A 15,711-nucleotide genomic window follows, 5' to 3' on the forward strand; every position below is an offset into this window, starting at 1 on the left:
AGACTCGCTCCTGGAAGGGACAATAAATCACTCTAACAAAGTATCATTCCATATGAAACAGTGAACAGCTTTTCTTCCAACAAACCAAGTTATATACTTCAAGAGCGCTCCTCAAACGCATCCCCCAATCTCTCCTTTTCATCTCCCCCGTCCCAACTCGGACGAACACAATACAAAAACTTGAAAAAATTCAAAAACGCCAACCCCGTATACGTCACCGGAACATACATCGCTCCCCTCCGAATCCACCACATCGCCACGCCAGCCGCCCACTCCGGCGACACAATCGCCCTCCCCATCTTAGACTCAAACGCCGCAGGGACGATATGTCGATACACCACGCGCGGGTCGTCATATAGCGCCCGCGCAAACGGCACAAACGCCCGCTTCGAGGCAGAATAGCGCTGCAGACTCGGTATCCCCCACGCTGGGTGCACCTCGATCTCACTGCCCACGTACCATATTTCCGGGAGCGTGAGTGTCTTCCGCTCTCCCGCTGCCTTCGTCTTCAAGTCTATGAACCGTCGAGCGATATGCATGCTGGATGTGCAGTTCGCAACCATAGCGTCAGCGCCCTTGCTGCCGTGCGCAAGGACCAGAATATCCGCCTGCTCGAGCATGGGTGTGGTTCGAGAGAAGTCGCCATGTGTCCAGTCCCGTCCGTATCGCAGCTTTTGTACACTGTGCACCCCCTCCCCGTGCAGTCTGGCCTCGATCGCTTGTCCAAACGCCCCCGAGCCGCCTGTGATCACGACGCGCTTGTTGCGTAGGAAGTATGCTGTGCCGGCGATCCAGTCGAAGAGCTTCACCATCGAGCTCATGTACCGGTCTGGGTGGACGTGGTGGAGGGCGTGGAATTGGGGGCCTACGAGGACGGCGTGCGGGTCTTTGGGCACGGTGTCGTAGGCGATGTGGTTCGAGTCATGGCCGCTCATGGCGATGACGACGAGGGTGCGGATGATCTGGATGATGGTGATGAGGTAGAGGGGTTTATTGTCGAGGGTGTTGTCCGCTAGGAACCCCTGGATGAGGACCCTGCCGAGGATGCTGCCGAGGATCTGGCAGGCCATTTCGAGGGGGAGGGCGATCCAGGCGTTTTGGAGGCGGTAGCGGGCGTTGAAGTTCAGGGAGCGGTTGTAGTAGAGGTGGTGGTATTGGTGGCAGTGGGAGAGGGCTCGGAGGAGTTTCCATTGCGAGGTGCTCCATTGGTGCAGGAGGTAGTGGGCTATATCGAAGAATATGGACCCTGTTAGGTACAGGTAGATGATGGAGAAGAGGAGGATTGGTAGAGACATGACTTGCTGGGTTGATATGAGTTCTGCTTGTTAAATTGGCTGCTCAACGCGCTGGAAGGGTTGGTATATAAGTCTTTCTGCTGTCAGTAGGCATATATCCTACATCGTGGTCAACTACGGCTTCGAATGTGCCTGCACTGTGGATCCTTTAGGGTAAACATCCTGTGTATTTGCCTGGTGGTCCATGGCAGTGTCTGGTAGGCCCACCTGCGCAAAATTTCGACTGGGTTGACCTTGGCGTGGCATGAGATGGAAAAGGGGTAGCCATACAGAGACTTCATGAAGGGAGGGTTCTGTTCATAGGATAGAACCATCCCTGTAAACGTAAGTGGCTAAAGCGAGGATGTCTCATGTTGTTCTAGGGTCTACGAATAAGGAAGTTCTGTAGAGAAAACCCTAAATGGGTATGAATCTGTCGATCCAAGATGCTTAGCGCAGAAGAACCACAAAGAATCACCAAGTTAAACGGAATTTGGCTTGAAGGGGGTAGGCTCATTGGGTTGTTCAAATTAAACGGGACTGCTTGATCCATTGTGGCTGGGAAGTTTGATATTTGCTTGTATTCTCCTGTGTCAGATGGCACAATATCCAAGGAAGATGAGGAGAGTCGAGCAGTGTGGACCTAGATCACAGGAGCGTGAAGACTTTGCAAGTTCTATCTCCCTAGCGGGCGATACTAGAAGGGACTCTGCCTAAATACTAACTCGATTGATCGATGGTAAACCAAGAACAGCTCTTTGACGTGCAGAGATCTTGCTAAACACGCCACATTGGTTAAGCAGTAACTTGTTGACCACTAGGTTTGCCCTGGGGTTGGCACTATCTTCGTATGCACAGACATGAGTCTAAAGCGAGCAGTAGGCAGATGTAATATTCGGAAATCTGCGAACAAAGAAATGCTTGGCAGGGATCATACTTCTGTGGCATATCTTCTTTGCAGACAAGACATCGAGAACCAGGAATCCGTCTGTCACTTGGTCCGAAAACCTTCCCTCTTTCGTCAATTCTTTCGTATTCCATGCCTACTGCAGGATATAACTCACTTTGTTACATTGTGGGCACTAAATATTGGCTATCATGAGCTTAGATGCCCTAAGGTGGTTTCAAGTCTAAGATCGACATCAAACCTGGCCGAGTGTACATATCTTCCATGGTTCCTTTCCCTACGAAATGTTTCAAAGTGCAACAGCAGGCAAAATCAGCCTTGTTTACTTAACGTGCGCCTAAGTTTAGAATTATCTGTCAAGCGTTGACGGAGATCCACCTTATCGGTGGCAGTGCACACGAATACGGAGACGGAGTTTCCCCACGCCAGATGTTGACCGCGGAAAATATATTCACTGCGTAGGCAACTGTATTTTCACTTCACAGGAATACAGTATGTAGGGAATGGGAATCGAGGACGTTGGATATACGAATACGATTTCGGGTGATAGATGGGCACTTGGCTAGTATCTTCTGCTGTAGCTTAGTATATTCTAAGCTCTAGACCCCAAAGATAAGAATCTATTCAAGCATTTTGTATTGCATTTTCAATCCCTTTGACTAACATATAATGTTCGCCAATACTACCATGGTACACCTGGAACCGGCGCACAGATAGTTCCTGGCCATCGCCAAGTAAATCTCAGACATCAGTCTGTGCCGCCTAAGAGATGCCTGTTCTTCATTCGATTACTTAATCGGAATTCGAGCAATTGAAGTTCCGTTGTGGAATGAGAGATATCTTACTTGATTGTGGGCCTGGGAGTGGAAGTCTACGATCAGGGTCGAAGTGGCTGGCTGGCCGAAAAGGGCAGATCGGCCAGATTGGCTCTTTTGAGCTTCTTCACTATCGTCCTTGTCTCAAGCTTACTTCCTGTTCTTTGGTTTCTGCCTTCTTTGATTCCCTAGAGTGCTCAAACTTTCACTCCAGAGCGCCCTAGGGAGCAAATTCTGAGATGCTGGAGGTAAGTAATTTCTCCCAGTTCCCCATTATGTTTCTTCAATCCGAACTTCTCCAGAATTTTGAACAATATTTGAAGATGATACTACCAAATGTACTAGCAGATTAAAAGTGGTATTGTAATAACCGATCTATCCTCCCTCTTTATGGAATCAGACCCGGCCCGCCAGATAAACAAGCAACGAGAATTGAGTAATTTTGACACGCTCAATTACAAACAAGACGCGCCAGAATTGTCTTATACCCAACCTATTAATATCAGGAAACTTTCCATCATGAGTTTCTGGCTTTCACCTTTGCTCAAAGGTTTATACTCAGTCCCCAGAGTTGTGGCTGAAATAATGGACACTAGGTGCGTCGGACATATATTTCACAGCCCAGCTTCAACCGAACGACCATGATCTGTAACATGTACCCTTAAGTTTAAAAGGTACAGTGACATATTCTAAAAAATATGAGCGCTAATATCTTGAAGCAGAAAACAGGACCTACTGGTAATCGTCGCAATAACCGCCCGTCCAGCCATGGCCTTGTTGGATACACTGGAGCACCGTCAACACTGCATTGAGGGAAAGGTCAGGAACCAATGGCACATACAGTGTTTCTGCAGATAATACTGCCAAGCTCACCCCCTCCGTCGGTCTGACAGGAGGTCTCATTTGCTAGAATCACGTCGCGTGCGGGCAAAGCACCCACGAAGGAGGCTAGGAAAAGTCCAAATAGAACAAATGACTTCATTTTCCGTTCGGATACACCAATCTGTCAATTGATTGACTATATTTGAGATCCCGTGAGTTGAAAGAAAATATCGAAGTTTGGGGTGTCAACCGAAATAACAGATGCTACTGGGGATCCTATCGGCCTTATAGTACTACCAATACCCACCGCATTTCCTGGTTTAACGTTGCTCCAGGGCACGCCAGCATTTGATCTACGAGGCGGGGTTGGTCGAGCCCGATGCATCGACGTGAGGGTTTGAATGCGTGTTTCAAGGGTTTCTTGGTAGATTCTGTGGGTGTATGCAGGTTGTCGTATTAGCCGCAAGGATTCGGGTCAGCATCGCAGCCTCGCAGGCTTACGGAGGGGGAGTACTCGTCAGCCAAAGTTCGGTTCCGGAGGGGAAACGGGTTCCTGAGCCATAGGGAGTATACGGAGTCGCACCCTGGACCTGGGATCCATACCCTAACGCAGTAGGCAATGACCTCACGGATGACACCCTTGCATCGGCCTTCAAGGTCCTTCCCTTTTGGGTTGTCCAGGGCAACTGGCGCCCGGAGATCGGCGCAACGTTGGGCCGACCGACGCAAGCCCCGCCTTTCCCTCTTTTGGCCCCGCCCCTCTCGACCTTTTTCTTTTCTTCTCCTCTTCTGCTCCTCTGCTCTTCTCTTCGGTCATCATCCCTCCCCCTTACTCTTTCATCCCATCTAGTGAGTGCTCCGTCCGGGGATTTCCATCCAGACCTCTCTGGATCTGCATCATTGACACCCATTGCTAACCACTTCCATCTAGTTTCTCCTTTTACACTCCGCTGTAAACAATCATCATGGCTGCCCCCGCTCAGACGTTCAAGGTCGCCGACATCGTAGGTGGCTCCCAAGTCTCGGAACGCATGCCCTGGCTTCAGATTGCTAACTTGCCTAGTCTCTGGCCGCCTTCGGTCGCCGTGAGATCGAGCTCGCCGAGATTGAGATGCCCGGTCTGATGGCCATCCGTAGCCGTTACGCCGCTGACCAGCCCTTGAAGGGTGCCCGTATTGCCGGTTGTCTTCACATGAGTATGTTATTCTCGAACCGATCGAGTATTCCTTTCCGCTAACTCCGTCTAGCCATCCAGACCGCCGTCCTCATCGAGACCCTCACTGCTCTCGGTGCCGAGGTTACCTGGACCAGCTGCAACATCTTCTCCACCCAGGACCACGCTGCCGCCGCCATTGCCGCCGCCGGTGTCCCTGTGTAAGTCTGACTCTTGCACCCGCCGATGCCTTGCTCTCCGAACTAATAAAATTGTGCAGCTTCGCCTGGAAGGGTGAGACCGACGAGGAGTACACCTGGTGCTTGGAGCAGCAGCTCAAGTCCTTCAAGGATGGCAAGAAGCTCAACCTGATCCTCGACGACGGTGGTGACCTGACCTCCCTTGTCCACGACAAGTACCCCGAGCAGCTCAAGGACTGCTTCGGTCTGTCCGAGGAGACCACCACCGGTGTCCATCACCTCTACCGTATGCTCAAGGAGGGCAAGCTGCTCGTCCCCGCCATCAACGTCAACGACTCGGTCACCAAGTCCAAGTTCGACAACCTGTACGGCTGCCGTGAGTCTCTCATCGACGGTATCAAGCGTGCCACCGATGTCATGATCGCCGGTAAGATCGCCGTTGTTGCCGGTTACGGTGACGTCGGTAAGGGCTGTGCCTCCGCTCTGCACAGCATGGGCGCCCGCGTCCTGGTCACCGAGATCGACCCCATCAACGCCCTCCAGGCCGCCGTCCAGGGCTACGAGGTCACCACCATGGACAAGGCTGCCTCTCAGGGCCAGATCTTCGTCACCACCACCGGTTGCCGTGACATCCTCGTGGGCCGTCACTTCGAGGCCATGCGCAACGACGCCATTGTCTGCAGTACGTTTATTCTCATTTTTATTTTTTTTTATCTTTTGAACTGCAATTCAAATGCTAACTGAATCCAGACATTGGTCACTTCGACATTGAGATCGACGTTGCCTGGCTCAAGGCCAACGCCAAGTCGGTCCAGAACATCAAGCCCCAGGTTGACCGCTTCACCATGCCCAGCGGCCGTAACATCATCCTGCTGGCTGAGGGCCGTCTGGTCAACCTTGGCTGTGCCACCGGTCACTCTTCCTTCGTCATGTCCTGCTCTTTCTCCAACCAGGTCCTGGCCCAGATCGCTCTCTTCAAGGCCGAGGACGCTGCCTTCGGCCAGAAGTACGTCGAGTTCGGCTCCGCCGGCAAGAAGGCCGTCGGTGTCTACGTCCTGCCCAAGGTCCTCGACGAGCAGGTCGCTCTGCTCCACCTGGAGCACGTCAACGGTGAGCTCACCAAGCTCACCCCCGTGCAGGCCGACTACCTGTCCCTGGACGTCACCGGCCCCTTCAAGGCCGAGCACTACCGCTACTAAGCGGAGCGGCACGATTTCCTTCTGTTCTCCTTTCTCGTTTGAAGATGTTTGGTATACCCTGATCCCTAGACTTGTTTTCTTCAACATGTGACGATGTTACGATCAACATACACCGAGTTCTGTATCAACTTGGAACTCAAAAGCATTTGTCCTTCAACGGCAATACACAAAAGTGGCATATACGGGGGTTTCATTTCTAATGGCTTAGGTTTTCTGGTTGCAAATGGGCTGGAGTATTTTGCATTCAACTGTGCGTGCCGCTGGGGATTTTCTTTTTAATGTTACTATAACCTGATACATATTAGACCGGGCCTCTGGCCGGTGTCGTGCATGAATGAAGACATTCTATGCTATCATCGCTATGTAGGACTACGAACTAGTATATACGGAGAGTCGTGTCTATGCCGGGAGACTGTCGGAGATGAGCCGGACGAAGGACTGGGCTGCCGTGACGGCAAAGTCCTTGTCGTTGATGGCGCGGGAGTCTCGCACGACGCTGATGCCGGTGCCCTTCAGCTCGGACTCCAGCGTCGAGAAGAGCATCTCGTCTGCCTGCGGGTCGTGGAAGAGTTGACCGGGCGTGTCCAGCAGACTGACGCCGCCCGTCGGCAGCAACACCTGCACGCGCTCCGGCCGCTTTGCCCGCTTCAACTTGTCGGCGATCCACTGCGCCACGCGACGGTTCTCCTCGACGGTCGTGCGCACGATCGTCACCGTCGGGTTATGCTCGTAGATGTGCCGGTCCGCAAACTGGGCCGGCAGCTCCTCGCGGGGCCCGAAGTTCACCATATCGCAGGCTCCCACGCTGACCAGCTGCGGAATGCCCGCCTCCGCCGCGGCCTCCAGTCGACTCGCCCCGGCGCTCAGCACGCCGCCCACCAGCTCGTCCACCACCTCCGTCGTGGTCATGTCGATCACCGCGTCCAGCTGCTTCTCCTTCACCAGCCGCTCCATCGCCTTCCCTCCTGCCCCCGTCGCATGAAACACGTAGACCTCGAACCGGTTCTCCCCGTCCGTCTCCAGGTACTCGCGCACCCGATCCACACACGGCGTCGTCACCCCGAACATCGTGATGCCCACCCGGACCTTCTTCTTCTCCTTCTCCCCCTGCTCTGCCTCCGCGCCTTGACCCGTAGCAGTAGCAGTAGGAGCAGTGTTCCCCACCATCCCACTGATCGCCGCCGCCGCATTCCTCAGGATCCGGTTCAGGATCGTGTTCGTCCCCGCGATGTCCACCACGCTGTACATCATCGTGATGTCCGTCTCCTCGACGAACCGCCGCACGTCGCCGCTCGCCATCGTCGACACCATCAGCTTCGGCACCCCCACCGGCAGCGCCTCCCGCATGATCGCCGTCGCGATGTTCGTCCCGCACGACCCGCCGATCCCCAGCATCCCGTCCACCCGGCCGTCGCGGTACAGCTGGGTGGCTGATTCGATGGCCGCGTGCGTGATGGTCGTGATGTACTCGGCGCGCGGGAGGGTGGTCAGCGACGGTGTGGACGGCGGGAGCGTCGGGGTGAGCGTTTCGAAGGTGTTATCTTTGTTGTGGGGTGGGGATTGGGCGCGTCCGACGTCCAGGATGAGCACTTTGCAGGCGTTCAGGCGCTCGATTTCCCGGCATGTGTAGTGCAGTTCGGGGGATTTGGAGTCGAGGGTGCCGATGAGGAGGATGGTGGGTTGGGGCATTTTGGATGGCTTATGGTAGGGCTAGGCAAATAATGTAGAAATGGGTATCAAAGGGACATAGAAAGGGAGAGGGTGGAAGGTAGAAAGAGGAGTGAAGCTGAAGCTGAAGATGAAGTGAAGTGAAAATGACGTCGTGCGGGGTCGTCGTCCCCCTCTTTTTTTAAGTGGCACAACTTCACCTTCTCTCCCGTCGACTCGAATTCCCTCCGATCCTGTGCAACGCAGTCATTTGGATCAATTAATCCCATCTCAATCCAGTCCAAGATGCCCCGTCCCACCACTCGTCAGGAAGTCCTGGCTCGCCTCCGCAAGACCATCGCGGACGGTGCCATCGTCGTGGGCGCCGGTGCCGGTATCCCATCCCCTCTTTTCACCTCCCTGCATGCCTCCTGCAGGATGCATTGAAACGCTGACTCGGGATGCGACGCTGCAGGAATCGGTCTCTCGGCCAAATTCATCGAAAAGGGCGGCGCCGACCTCATCCTCGTCTATAACTCCGGTCGCTTCCGTATGGCCGGTCGCGGCTCGCTGGCTGGCATGTTGCCGTATTCCGACGCCAATCAGGTCGTGGTGGATATGGTAAGTCACCTACGCTCTTTTTATCTACCCTGCTAGGTGAAGAGAAGCTCACGCGGTTGATCCAGGCCAACGAAGTCCTCCCCATCGTCGAGAACACCCCCGTCCTGGCCGGCGTCTGCGGCACCGACCCGTTCCGCAGCATGCCCGAGTTCCTGCGCGAGCTGCAGCGCATCGGGTTCGTGGGCGTGCAGAACTTCCCGACCGTCGGGCTCATCGACGGCAAGTTCCGCCAGAACCTCGAGGAGACCGGCATGGGGTTCGAGCGCGAGGTCGAGATGATCCGCCACGCGCACGACATGGATCTCGTCACCACGCCGTACGTCTTCACCGTCGACGAGGGCGAGCGCATGGCGCGCGCCGGCGCCGACGTCATCGTCGTGCATGTCGGCTTGACGACCTCGGGTACGATCGGTGCGCAGACGGCGCTGTCGCTGGATGATTGCGTGGGGATTGTGCAGGAGATCAGGGATGCGGTGGTCAAGGTTAATCCGGAGGTCATTGTGCTGTGTCATGGGGGGCCGTTGGCTGGGCCGGAGGATGCGCAGTATGTGTTGGCCAGGACGAAGGGCGTGCATGGCTTCTTTGGGGCGAGTAGTATGGAGCGGCTGCCGGTGGAGTTGGCGTTGCAGGAGAATGCGAGGCGGTTCAAGGAGATCAAGGTGTAGTCTGTACATGGAGTATAAGTGTATGAATCAATCCATGAATGAAATCATGAATGAATCTGAGGTGAATTAGGGCTCCCTCCGCCGGGCCCCGAATAGGCAATTCTCCAGCGGGGGAGGGCGAGTCGCAGTATAAGTTGAGGTGCCAATTTCTATACCTTCTGTCTTCTCCCTCTCCCCTCATTCTCCTCCTCACTCTCAGACACCATGATTCGTGCTCTCGAAGGCAAATTCGGCATCGTCACCGGCGGTTCGCGCGGTAAGTCTCCCCTCTTCTATCTCCATCCCCATCTCCTAAACAAATCCAGGAATCGGCGAGGCCATCGCGCGCAACCTCGCCGAGAAAGGCTGCTCGCTCCTTCTCAACTTCACCTCCGCCTCGTCGCGCGCCCGCACCGAAGACCTCTGCGCCTCGCTGTCCAAGGACCACGGCGTGCGCTGCGTCAGCGTGCAAGCCGACCTCAGCGACCCGGAGACGGGGACGTCGACGATCCTGTCGGCAGCCAAGCAGCACTTCAGCTCGCCCTCGGGCGAGATCAAGATCGACATCCTCATCAACAACGCCGGCGTGTCGGCCGACCGCCTCCTCAACGACCCCGTCGAGGGGCCCATCGACCCGGCCAACTTCACCTGGCACTACAACGTCAACGTCCTGGCCCCCCTGCTCCTCACCCAGGCCGTCGCCCCCTACATCCCCCGCGCCGCCCCCCGCACCGGCCGCATCGTCAACATCTCTTCCGTCTCCTCGACCCTCGGGTTCGCGGGCCAGTCCATCTACGGCGGCACCAAGGCCGCGCTGGAGGCCATGACGCGCACCTGGGCCCGCGAGTTGGCGGACCGCGCCACCGTCAATGCGGTCAACCCGGGCCCCGTCATCGGGGACATGTATTTCCTGACGGGCGAGAAGTTCTGGAACCAGATGCAGGGGTTCCAGGATAATACGCCGCTGAGTGAGCTGGTCGAGGGAGATCCGCAGCTGGAGTCGTTGACGCCGGAGCAGATCCGCCTGGTCAATGAGAAGATGGGCGGCAGGAGGCCCGCGTTTACCGGGGAGGTGGCCGGCGTGGTGGGGATGCTGTGCACAAAGGACGGGGGGTGGACTACGGGGAGTGTGGTCTGCGCGAACGGGGGGATGAGAATGGGATGTTAATGATCAGATAGATAGATTTTATAGAGTGAACTCATAGTGCAGTTACTGCAGTACATCCTTCATCCGGATAATATGGCTAAAGACAACATTACGTCATCCCGCCTCCTCCGTCTTTCTCGTCGCTTCTCCAATTCCTCTTCCTTCATCCTCCTTCAATTCCATTCAATTAATCAATTCCATCTCAATTCATCCTCCTATTCCTCATAGATCATCTCCCATCACTAGAAAACAGACAGAATGTCCCTCCCAACATCCCTCCGCTTCCTCCGTCTACCTCATCCCCGCCTCCTTCGACCCTCCACCCCGTCTCTCTCCGTGCCTTCAATCCGATCATACCACTCCAACACCAACACCCTACGCTACCAGCCCTCTCCTCCCCATCTCAGCGCCTCGAACACCCCAATCGCACAGCGCACACTACTCTCGCCCTCGACCCCAATCTCAACCCCAACCACACGATCCCTCTCCACCTCGTCCGGCAAATCCTCCGCCGACGAGATTGTCGAGGAACTCCAGGAACTGTACGTCTCCCCTCCCCGCTCAGCCCTCCACAGATGCAAAAGTGGAGCTATCCAACTCAGGTTGATGTTGGAAAACCCAAGCTAAGCTAACGCAACCGCTGACCCGTAGCTACGAAAACGCCAAAGACGAATTCGAAATCGCCACCGACAGCACCGACGGCGGCACCATCTACGCGCCCTCCGACCGCGAAAGCGCCCGCGACGCCCTCAACCAGCTCCTCATCGTCTTTGAGCTCTACACTCAGAACGAGAGCCCGACGCAGGCGGCGGTGCGGGCGCAGGCGCAGGCCGAGGCCGAGGCTCAGGGCGAAGAAGGGAAGGGTAAGGAAGGCGAGGGAGAGCAAGATCTGGAGGGGCAGTTGAGCGTGGAGACGAATTTCGATCCGGAGGCTGTGGAGCAGGGGGTCAGGGAGGAGGTGAAGAGGAGGGTGGCGCAGCGGGTGAGGGAGTTGAGGAATGCGGTGGAGTTGTTGGAGGAGAGGGCTTTGACGGAGTAATCTACCTCACCCTTTTTACCTGTCCGGTCGCTGGTCGGGTTGAGTGTGTTCATGCAGTTGTATCGTGACATACTCGACGTGAAAATCTTTCGGATTATCTTAATTACTTCCTGAAACCAGGAGCTGTACCAATGGTACGTACTATATACTATGTGCGTGTATATGTGTACTATACAGACATGACATCGTCGTTCAACTCGTCATTCATATCCATAGCCATATTCAAAACAATCAAACAACACTAGGTATCATAACATCCCTCCCTCGTACATATGCTTCGTACTCCGTAGATCAACGCCGGTTGCCGAACGCCCGCTATGCCACCGTGGGAAAGGAGAGATCGAATGTGTCCGTCAGCGGAGACATCATGGATGTCTCGTCTTTGTGTGTGGACCGCATGTGTCGTTTTAATTGATCTGTTCCGTTAGTCTGTTGCCATTTGCCAGGAGGAAGAAGAAGACTGGGGAAAGAAGAACTCACCAGGTCGGGTAAAGCTCTTAGTACACCCCGGGTATATACACTTGTGTCGGCGTTCGCCATGAGCTGTGACAGTTAGTATCGTTCCCTCCAATAAATCAAACCATACATACTTAGTCGATGACTGGACATGTTCGAAGACTGCTGCCATTAGCATTTTCCATAAATAGAACGAGCAAGTGAACTTACGTCGCCGGTCTGGAAGTTGCACCCCGGATACGTGCACTTGAATGGCTTCTCGCCCGAGTGTGTCCGCGAATGGGTTTCTACTTCGGTCAGCTCAGCTCGTGAAACCTGGTAATGACACATACTCAGCTCGCTGCTGTCGGTGAACGACTTCCCGCACACCGAGCATTTGTACGGCTTCTCGCCGCGGTGGCTGCGCTCGTGTCGTTCCAGCGTGGCCTGACGCGCGAAGAACTTGCCGCAGACAGAGCATCGGAAGTTTTTATCTGCCGATGGTCAGCGAGATCTTAGGTCAACAATGCGAACAGTAAACAACGTACAGTTACTGTGCGTCAAGAAATGCCCCTGCAGTTTGGACTTCTGCGAGAACGGCTCGTCCGGCCGGTGGCACCCCTCCCAGCAACAATAGTACCCAGTCCCCTTGGCGCCCTCCACCGTGGCCATGTGCCGGGAGATCAAATGCTCTTGCAGAGCACAAGAGTCCGGGAAGGTGGCCCCACAGGTGGTCTTGATGCCGTTCGAGCTCGAGACCCATTTGCAGACGTGCAGGTCGCGGTCCGTAGGACTGAAGTCCGGACTGGTGAGGACCGAGGAACCCCCCTCCAGCGGCGGCGGGGACTCGCCGGGGCTGGACAGGAGTTGCGAGCTGATGCTAGATCGCGAGTGGCGGGAGAAGGGCGAGTAGTGAGCGTACGGATGGTGATGGGTATGAGCATGAGCATGGGACCGGCATCGGTGATGTGAGCGACATGGTCCCCTCGAGGCGTTACCATTCAGTTGGGCGGGGCTTTTCATGAGATCATTAACGTTGAAATGCGGGATGTGAAAACAAGCGAACGAGTTTGGATCAGGGCTCTGATTCTGACTCGGGGTCTGGGTCGGGGGTTCCGATGGAGGTTGATGGTGAAAGGTCTGGTCTTCATGGACATGGAAGTTCTGGCAGGCCGACAGGTCAGGACACATGCCCAGCATGTGGAATACTTCGGCCGGGTTCACGGCGTTGGGTAAAGGATAGGACGGGTTCATCAAGTTGTCATGAACCTCTTTCGGAAAGTCATGGCAGTGAAAATGGGGCATGTTTTGGGGGTGGCAGTGAGGCAGAGTAGTCGAAAAGGGAGAAATGAAATGGTCTGCGGAAGGGGTTGGGCCCATGAACCCAGGATTCCCGGTGGCTTTAGATAGTTGGTCTTCCGATGAATGGTCGAGAGAAGCCGAGGGAAGCAGATCATTGGACTCGAGGGTGAGAGGGGCACCCAGCCCTAGTAGGGACTCGAGGCTGTGGTCCGTGCCATGGACATGGCTGTCATTGTGCCCAAAGCAATGATCCTCGAAACAGGCCGGATCGGGATTTTCGCAGTTATCGTCGCAGTTATTGTCGTCGCAGTTGTCATCGCAGTGCACTGCAGAGCAAGCCGTGGACTCGTCGCATTCGACAAAACCATCGCAGACGGAGCCGCAATCGACGGAACAATGATCCTCGTCACAGCAAGTTTCGTCGACCTCACAATGAGCCAGCGAGGCGTGGTGTTCCTCACCCGGACAATCCCATTGCGACGGCTGGTGAGTGGCCGTGGCAGTGGCCGTGGCAGCCGCAGGAGTCGTCTCCTGCGAGTCTTCCGAATCTTTTCCGTCCAAATGGAAGGCCTCCCAATGGCATTCCAGACAGTAGTCGTCTTTTTTCGTGTGGGAAGCCATTGTTCGTGTGATGTATCAAGGCCTCGACCAAACACCGATTAAACTTCCGACGAGGGGGGCCGTTTTCCCCTGATACCCGAAGCAAGAAGATCGGTTTAGGGGCTCGTCTTAGCAGTCACAGCAGCAATTACGGAGAGAACACCGTGCAGTGGAGGTCAGGCAACGGGGGAAAAAGGAAAGGAAGAATAGTAGGGCGGGGAGCAGCCTGAGAAATCTGGGGGGCGCAGACGCAACGAAACGTCCCGTCTCTCTCTTTTTTTTTTTTTTTTCTGACCACCGGTGTTAGTGTGAAGTGCTTGCCACGCGAGTTCTGACGGACAGGAACAAAGAATACCAATGAGAATAGCCGAACAGCAACACAGCAGCAGGCGAAAACGAAAAAAGAAAAAAGGACGCAGGCCGTCAATCAGGGCCAACAGGCAGTGCGTGCGCAGAGATCGCCTGGAAGAGAGAAGGACCGACGGGACGGGGCATGAGGGACGACGGACGGGGACCTTGGGAGCATGAGGTCGGTATAATGAAGACGCTAGGATTAGTAACTGGGCAGGTTGGCGACTTGGTTGCTGGTGGAGGAGCAAGATGGACAGACTCTCTGGTGGTGACGACGTCGGAGAAGCAAATTATTGAGGACCTTGCGAGAGTTTGGGGACCTTGCGGGTTAGCGGGGGTCAGCCGCCGTCCGCCAATCAGCGCCTGCAGATTGTCACGGTGGGAGCCTGTCTGCTCAGGCCGAAAAGACTGCGGTACCTGGACTGGAGGCCTGCAGAATCAGGCCCCGCCGAGGGGTTGCCTCAGACTCAGTCGTGCTCATTACCTGGACGGCGTAGTACTCCCTAGTGGTAGCAGTCTTACTACTAGTCATGTCCATGACTAACGCTGATCGTCACGACTCGTCCCGTACTATGCAGCATCTCCACCATGAGGTGATGCCAGACTTCTATACTCACCACTCCGCGTAACACCAGATAGCTCCCCGGCAGGTCCCTCTGCAGCTCTGGTTGCACGGCACTCTCATACCACATCATACATCGTACACTTCCTAAGGCGACTAGACCCGATCGGAAGGAATGCGGGAAGACCACGTGCGGCGCCCACCGCCTTTTCTCCAGATCGTCATTCTCTCTAGTACTCGATCTATCATCCTTCCCATTTGCTCCCCACACCTATCGACCAAATCCTGCAAATCCAATTCTACATTGGAGATACCTGGAATTAAACACTCTCCTCTCTATCCTGCTCACTTCCCCACTCCCACCCAACCCAACCCCTCCAGTTCAATCCTCGACCTCGACAACCCAACCAATCTCCAACCCACCCCATCCACCCCTCCAGCAAGACAACCCAAACATGGGCAACATCTGCTCGCGATCCAAAAACGAGCCCGAACCGTTCTCCCGTCCCGGCCGCGTCCTCGGTGCCAACCAGCCCCCAGCCGGCGCTGCAGGTACACCTCAAGGGAAGAAACCCGCCGGCCCGCGCGCCCCGCTCCCCGCAAACTCCAAGTCCCATTTCGGCTCGCCGGGGAGGACCTTAGGGGAGGGCGGCGAGAACTCCGATGCCCGCACCAATGCGGCGTTGGCGGCGCAGGTAAACCCTCTCCCTCTCTCTCGCTGTCTCTGACGCTTTTTTGTTTGGTTGTATTTCGATGGATGGACGATGCTAACTCGTTCGGTTGCTAGAAACGCGCAGAGTCGACCACGACGGGTAAAGGCAAACTAGGGTCCAAATTGGCGGCGCAGAAGGCGCAGACACAATCGCAGACCTTGAACGAGGCTAGTCGCGACGAGAGGGCCGCAAGGGATGCCGACGATGCGGCGAATACGAGGAGGTGGGAGTAATTGGGATTTGACTGGAGGCGCTTCGAATAGTATACCGCTGCAGTGTC

The 15,711-nt window shown here is 55.4% G+C and overlaps 9 protein-coding genes across 9 annotated transcripts; 5 read left to right on the forward strand and 4 right to left on the reverse strand.

The window, feature by feature from the left end:
- Positions 1-98: 98 nt before the first annotated feature.
- P170DRAFT_459476 (uncharacterized protein) lies at positions 99-1,298 on the reverse strand (the record flags this gene model as incomplete). Its single annotated transcript, XM_024851871.1, has 1 exon — positions 99-1,298. One exon carries the CDS (start codon positions 1,293-1,295, stop codon positions 99-101), a length of 1,197 nt encoding a protein of 398 aa, XP_024699228.1.
- A 3,004-nt stretch (positions 1,299-4,302) lies between these two features.
- On the forward strand, positions 4,303-4,949 carry P170DRAFT_65767 (uncharacterized protein). Its single transcript, XM_024855321.1, has 3 exons — positions 4,303-4,667; positions 4,750-4,822; positions 4,882-4,949. The coding sequence occupies exons 1-2, from the start codon at positions 4,438-4,440 to the stop codon at positions 4,772-4,774; spliced, it is 255 nt and encodes an 84-aa protein (XP_024699229.1). The 5' UTR covers positions 4,303-4,437; the 3' UTR covers positions 4,775-4,822; positions 4,882-4,949.
- P170DRAFT_368658 (adenosylhomocysteinase) lies at positions 4,784-6,370 on the forward strand (the record flags this gene model as incomplete). Its single annotated transcript, XM_024844873.1, has 5 exons — positions 4,784-4,822; positions 4,882-5,014; positions 5,066-5,192; positions 5,252-5,853; positions 5,922-6,370. The coding sequence occupies 5 exons, from the start codon at positions 4,784-4,786 to the stop codon at positions 6,368-6,370; spliced, it is 1,350 nt and encodes a 449-aa protein (XP_024699230.1).
- A 399-nt stretch (positions 6,371-6,769) lies between these two features.
- P170DRAFT_369206 (Tm-1-like ATP-binding domain-containing protein) lies at positions 6,770-8,059 on the reverse strand (the record flags this gene model as incomplete). Its single annotated transcript, XM_024844897.1, has 1 exon — positions 6,770-8,059. One exon carries the CDS (start codon positions 8,057-8,059, stop codon positions 6,770-6,772), a length of 1,290 nt encoding a protein of 429 aa, XP_024699231.1.
- Positions 8,060-8,253: 194 nt separating this feature from the next.
- On the forward strand, positions 8,254-9,328 carry P170DRAFT_441369 (TIM-barrel enzyme family protein). Its single transcript, XM_024850292.1, has 3 exons — positions 8,254-8,411; positions 8,493-8,638; positions 8,704-9,328. The coding sequence occupies exons 1-3, from the start codon at positions 8,324-8,326 to the stop codon at positions 9,301-9,303; spliced, it is 834 nt and encodes a 277-aa protein (XP_024699232.1). The 5' UTR covers positions 8,254-8,323; the 3' UTR covers positions 9,304-9,328.
- On the forward strand, positions 9,305-11,686 carry P170DRAFT_468659 (SDR family NAD(P)-dependent oxidoreductase). The gene is made up of 4 exons (XM_024852567.1): positions 9,305-9,559; positions 9,609-10,414; positions 10,676-10,971; positions 11,081-11,686. Exons 1-4 carry the CDS (start codon positions 9,508-9,510, stop codon positions 11,466-11,468), a joined length of 1,542 nt encoding a protein of 513 aa, XP_024699233.1. The 5' UTR covers positions 9,305-9,507; the 3' UTR covers positions 11,469-11,686.
- On the reverse strand, positions 11,626-13,994 carry P170DRAFT_65826 (C2H2-type zinc finger protein). The gene is made up of 6 exons (XM_024855322.1): positions 12,452-13,994; positions 12,257-12,397; positions 12,135-12,211; positions 12,059-12,086; positions 11,949-12,011; positions 11,626-11,884 (listed from the first exon to the last, which is right to left on the reverse strand). Exons 1-6 carry the CDS (start codon positions 13,824-13,826, stop codon positions 11,784-11,786), a joined length of 1,785 nt encoding a protein of 594 aa, XP_024699234.1. The 5' UTR covers positions 13,827-13,994; the 3' UTR covers positions 11,626-11,783.
- A 129-nt stretch (positions 13,995-14,123) lies between these two features.
- Positions 14,124-14,408, reverse strand: P170DRAFT_394019 (uncharacterized protein; the record flags this gene model as incomplete). Its single annotated transcript, XM_024846042.1, has 1 exon — positions 14,124-14,408. A coding segment is annotated over one exon (283 nt), but the record flags the coding sequence as incomplete, so codon positions are not given.
- A 765-nt stretch (positions 14,409-15,173) lies between these two features.
- On the forward strand, positions 15,174-15,664 carry P170DRAFT_480878 (uncharacterized protein; the record flags this gene model as incomplete). Its single annotated transcript, XM_024853820.1, has 2 exons — positions 15,174-15,413; positions 15,506-15,664. 2 exons carry the CDS (start codon positions 15,174-15,176, stop codon positions 15,662-15,664), a joined length of 399 nt encoding a protein of 132 aa, XP_024699236.1.
- Between the last annotated feature and the right edge of the window lie 47 nt (positions 15,665-15,711).

Source organism: Aspergillus steynii (genome assembly GCF_002849105.1).
Source record: "Aspergillus steynii IBT 23096 chromosome Unknown P170scaffold_10, whole genome shotgun sequence".
NCBI lineage: Eukaryota > Fungi > Ascomycota > Eurotiomycetes > Eurotiales > Aspergillaceae > Aspergillus > Aspergillus steynii.